Source organism: Eufriesea mexicana, unplaced genomic scaffold (genome assembly GCF_001483705.2).
Source record: "Eufriesea mexicana isolate 0111107269 unplaced genomic scaffold, ASM148370v2 scaffold124, whole genome shotgun sequence".
Lineage (NCBI taxonomy): Eukaryota > Metazoa > Arthropoda > Insecta > Hymenoptera > Apidae > Eufriesea > Eufriesea mexicana.
This window is the reverse complement of record NW_016908357.1, coordinates 2,268,826-2,274,330: the sequence shown is the minus strand read 5'-3', so window position 1 is coordinate 2,274,330 and position 5,505 is coordinate 2,268,826. Positions and strand designations below refer to the sequence as shown.

The 5,505-nt window shown below is 42.3% G+C and overlaps 1 protein-coding gene across 1 annotated transcript in view; it reads left to right on the top strand.

The window, feature by feature from the left end:
• LOC108555410 (ankyrin repeat and death domain-containing protein 1A) overlaps positions 1 to 3,092 on the top strand; it is a 16,149-nt gene extending 13,057 nt beyond the window's left edge. The window contains exons 7-14 of the mRNA XM_017911036.1: positions 803 to 1,000; positions 1,067 to 1,165; positions 1,229 to 1,327; positions 1,407 to 1,505; positions 2,072 to 2,167; positions 2,341 to 2,575; positions 2,789 to 2,917; positions 3,007 to 3,092. Of these exons, the coding sequence (XP_017766525.1) occupies positions 803 to 1,000; positions 1,067 to 1,165; positions 1,229 to 1,327; positions 1,407 to 1,505; positions 2,072 to 2,167; positions 2,341 to 2,575; positions 2,789 to 2,917; positions 3,007 to 3,092 (1,041 nt within the window). The remainder of the gene's footprint in view (positions 1 to 802; positions 1,001 to 1,066; positions 1,166 to 1,228; positions 1,328 to 1,406; positions 1,506 to 2,071; positions 2,168 to 2,340; positions 2,576 to 2,788; positions 2,918 to 3,006) is intronic.
• The last annotated feature ends 2,413 nt before the right edge of the window (positions 3,093 to 5,505 follow it).

Below are 5,505 nucleotides of genomic sequence, written 5' to 3'. Positions count from 1 at the left end.
GAATAAATAAATAAATAAATAAATAAATAAATGCACGAATAATTTGAATACAGATGAATTTAAGTCGAGGAAATTTTCTAAGGAAATGGTTACTCGTATTTAAAAAATATTCGAAATTTTTCGTACTTTTCGTTATTTTTCGTTACTTAGAGTCCCTTTAAATTTTGCGAATAGAGAGGATAACCGTTACTTTTTGTCGAAGTACGTTTTTAAAACGTTAAGCATACCCCATGCTTCTCGAGTACAATCTATTCAATATGTCCCAAGATATTAATCCGTCCGAAATTGATACGAGAATGTAAATATCTGCACACGAACGGATGCAAAGGACGCAAGAAACTTCAATTTATACGGAAACTGGTCCGCGTTGTTTCCGCCCTCTCTCCCTCTCTCTTTCTCTCGATTTAGATACCGGGAAACTAGGTCTCCGACATTAGCTATATTGCCTTCTTATCGCGAAGACAAGTGAAATCCCCGAAGGAGAGAGTGCAATGTGCAGCCGCATGAATCCTAGCTGCAGTCCTTTGAGAAAATTTTATACAACTCGTGTCGTTCCGCCGGTGCTTCCGGTTTTCCACTTTCAGCTATTGTACCTTCCACCCTGTCGATACGCCCGTAATCCCCTCCATCTACATGCATTCGATCCTCCCTTTAAATCGGAACGTTTGATCTCGCCGACCAAAGTGTCGCGACGCGTGGATGGGAAACTTGGCGGATAGTTCAACTCGATAACGAGGTGCTTTCTCGTGAAGCGAGCTTTCTCACGAAAAATATCACGTAAAAATTGTACCTTGACTCGTAGAAAGGACAGACACCTATACACTCTGCCTGTGAAAGGGAGCACCTGGAAGCGGTGGAAGTTCTGATAGGACTGGGAGCCAACGTGGATGCTCAAGACAACGAAGGGAACACCCTTCTGCACATAGCCACGAGGACGAGGCACACGGCCATAGCTGAATTACTATTAAGAGCCGGAGCGAACACCGAGTTAACCGACGAAGTAAATAACGCTAAGTAAATAACGCAAACGTTATCGAGTAACAAATATGCTCGGTGCATTTTGCAGATGGGCTTCACGCCGCTCCATGTAGCTGCCAGTCAGGGTTGCAAAGGGATACTGGACTCGATGATTCAACATGGCGCAGCACTCAACAAACAGTGCAAGGTACACTTAAGGTACGTGTAATCGGAATCGAATAACTATCCATCACCGGGAATCGGTTTGCAGTATGGGAACACGCCTTTGCACTTGGCCTGTCAAAACAACGAAGTAGAAACGGTCGAGATATTGCTGAACAAAGGTGTCGATTTAAATTGCCTCAACTCGGTGCGTACGACAATGTTCATACGAGTTATACAATTTCTACGCTTTTGCCCCTAACACGATTCGCTGAAATATATTCCAGAGACTACAGTCGCCGATTCACATCGTCGCGGAAATGGGGCACAAGGAGATCTGCGAGATGCTGCTGGCCGCGGGTGCGAATATCGAGCAGAGAGAACAGGTGAATTATATTTCTCCGGTTTCCTTCCCTATTTGTCTTTCAAATCGAACCACTCTGTCTGGTGGGAAACGTATATTCTCCGAGTTCGAGCCGCGGTACCAGTTACAGTGGTAAAATCAACGTTGTCGAGCGAAAGCTCAGCCAGTTGCACACGTGTGTCGCGGTTTTACCGCTCTCAGACCACGAACGTTGAATCAGAACTAGTCGCCGACGTGCTGTAATAGCAATGGACACCGTTTTCGCTGCGACGCATGAAACTGGGCTTACAGAGGCATACCGCAGCTATTCCACCGGGAATATTCGTCACAACGGCGTCTCGCCGCGATCGAACGCAATCAAAGTAGGCGTCTCTTTGTACCGTGTATGTTAACCCCGGCTTAACACGAATGCGACGAGCTGACACGGTCAACAAGGCTGCCTTTCCGCCCAAAGTTTGCACGCAGAGAGCGGTGTGCACGATATCCCTGGCACGAAATTCGCGAGAACACCAACTCGAGAGCGTAGCCGCGGCTGGCGTCTATGCATTCGCTGATAATGTTGAAACAAAGTTGTCGAAATGTTCGCAGAGCGGCAGAAGACCTCTTTACATAGCGGCGAGGGGTAGTTTCACGGCCATCGTCGACATGATAATTAAAACGGCGAGATTGGACTACCCGACACCGGTACGTGGCAGCTTAAACCTTTTACCAAGACGTAAACCTGCTGGGATATTACGTTCCCTGCACTCGTAGTTCTTAATGATCGTTCCGCGAAAATTTTGCAAGCTTAACGAGGGGTGAAATTTTGCGCGAAGAGCGGACAGTCGCTTCGAAATAACAGGAAAGAATCTTTCCAGGAGGACTCGACGTCCGACAAAGAAATACGTGATCTGACGCCGGCTAGGAGAAGATGGCGCGAGGGATCAAGGGGTGGAAGTATATCCAGTAACAATAGCGCCTTTTCGGAGCACATTCGATCGATCCTGTGGAAGCTGGCGTACAAACAGTTGGGCCCCGAGGATTGGAAGAAATTGGCGTTGCACTGGGCGTTTACACACGATCAGATTCAGGCGATTGAACATCAGTATACCGGTAAAATGATTATTTATACCTATCTTGCGAAGTAATCTGATATCGGTAACTACAAATGGTCATCGAGGTACAAAATAAAATTCACAGAGAGTAATTGTCGAATGGCTATTTTACTATTCGAGATACTTTGTTCCTCGATGATTCTCGATCCCCAATTTACCTCGTAAAACGAGAGCAGACTCGATGAAAAAGACGATAAAGCTCCTCTCATAGGTCCTTCGAGTTACAAAGAGCACGGTTACCGGATGCTGATGATCTGGGCGTCAGGATTGAATCCCGAGGCCTCTGTGGGCAAAGAACTTTGCGATGCTCTGACTGCAGTGGACAAAAAGTCCGTCGCTGGTGAGAAATTCCTCGTAAAAGTTCTAGCGTATTAAAATAGTGATAAAATGGCGGAAGAAATGGACTATTTTTTCGAATAATTATTGCAGAATCCGTTCGGAAGCACGTGGATCAAGAGAAAGATGGGAAAACGAAGTTGAACAAACAGCGATGTCACAAATGTTCGATAACTTAAGCGTAGTATAACTTATGGTTCTGTTGGTATCGAAGGAAAATTGCGAGAAACAGAGATGGAAGAAATTCTAAGGATCCTCTGAGTAGAGAATTTTAGCGACACTCGCTACGAGATATATTTCTAGATACGCTGGTTTTACCTTTTTTACGGTATGTTTCGATATAGAAACGAGTTTCACGGTAAAATTGCACAAACGCGAGGGCGAATCAACGAAACGAGTTGCACGAATCAACGAAAGCATTCGACATATCGCGAAACCTGATTTGAATCTTTGAATTGGAACGGGAAATCGAGTCATCGCGCAAATGTACAAATTTTCAAGTCTGAATACTTTACGTAAATTCACCGTTCGTGTGTACTTTTGAGGAATTCCCATCTTCGAAAGCGTTGCGACTTTCATTCTTGCTTCTTTGGTTGGAAAAAAAGAAAATGATCGACGTATGAAGCCGTCCTATTTCATTTTACTTTTCGTTTAATACTCATCCCGCTGTTCGGAAATCGTATAATGTCGCTCCAAGTTTCAACTGTAAATACATAAATGTAATACGTACACATCCTAGAGTAAGTGCGAGAAGGAAAGAAATTTTACAGGGCTTTCGATGTGATAAAAGAAAGACGTAGAGATTAGGCAAAGAGAAGACGTGTCTCGAAACTTTCAATCATTGTACAATTCGAGAAAGACAATCTACATATCTGAATATCGTGTACAATTAAATAAACGCGTAATTAACAGTCTATAGATATTTTTAAATAGCCGTATCCCATTTAATCATCGGCGACATTAACGTACTCAAAACTATCGATTAAAAACGAAATCTAATTTGTGCCTCTCGATGAGTGTCGAATTGAGCAATTACAATTTCAATTCCTAAGAATCTATCAAATCACGTACTTGATCTCAATGTAATAAATTTATTCCGTCTATACAAATTCTTGCGACTACTTATTTATCACATTAACCGTTATTATATGAAACCTTTAAAAAGAGAAAAAAAAGAAAAGGAGTGTGTGTAAATAAAAGAATCTTACCTTGAACCAGCCATTGGTGGAACCAACTATCTTGATAATGGTAACTTGACACAGCGAAGGATCAACGGAAGGGTGGTGGTGGTGGTGTAGTGGTGGTGATGGTGGTGGTGATGGTGGTGGCAGGATAAGGATCAGGAGTACCCTAAACAGAGTGTTCTATTAAAATGTGAATATTTATTAATCCATACGGAATATTCATTTGCTTCTATGCTATAAAAGAATGCATTTGTTGCTGCTTCCATCTTCGCAATATATAACAAAATATTATGAATGATATCTATGTCATCATCCTCATCATCATTACCATTATTAATATTACATCATTACTAATCCATAATAGTTATCAGCGGCGATGGCAGAAATGGGGTCCGAGTGCCGTCAACGGCAATTAATTACCATAATCGTATCGTATGGAGAATTGTACAAACCGTACGCTAAACAGTGGTATAAATTCGAGTCGCAGTTCTTAACCCCTAACATTACAAATTAACCGTTATCGACAATTAATTATTATTATTACGAGCTATACCCCGTGGCCTTCGTAGATTCACACCTTCAAATGTCAACCTTTCCGATACCTATTCATTCGACATTTTATTTTTCTTTCATTCGTACTCGAGAACACCTACGTGCGAAAAAGTGGACATGTCTCATTCCATCGCGAACAAGTACGTGCGCCGACGATCATTTGTACACTATCCTTTCCTTTTTCTCCTCCTATGTCGAAAGAAGAACCCTGACCTATCAAAGGAAACGTTCGCATTGCGTTTCCAACGTTTTCTCAACGTCCTTATTCGTAACAACTTCCAAGATGTACGAAAATATAGGTTCGAATTACAGCTAGTTCCGTAGGCATGTACAATTAATAAATACAAATATCCACTGTTAACTGCGCGTGGGTAAATAACGAAGAATACTTATTTTTAGCTCATTTACAAGTTACACATTATTCTAAACATGGACAAAGCCACTCTGGCTCGCATAAAACGCGTGGCAGAGGTGTATTTTCCGATCGCGTTAACTCGTTTGCCTCTCTCATGCTGTGCTCTTCTTTTTCATTCTCGAACCATGAAAAAATATATATCTTCCTTTGCTCCCACTCTCTCTCTCCCTCTCTCTCTCTCTCACACGCACACTCTCACTCTCTCTCTCTCTTTCGTTATCGTAACGTACGAAACTTCGTCGACCCCGATACACGCGAATAATGATCACCGAATTCCACAAGGGGTAGGTTTCGTTCGTTCGATATATATATAAATATATATTTATACAATATATGTACTTGTATAATCCGAAAGAACTCTCGAAGCGAAAGAAAAAAGAGGGTTCCAAGTAATACGCAAACTAATATACAACAGACAGGACAAATGAAAAAGTACAGGTG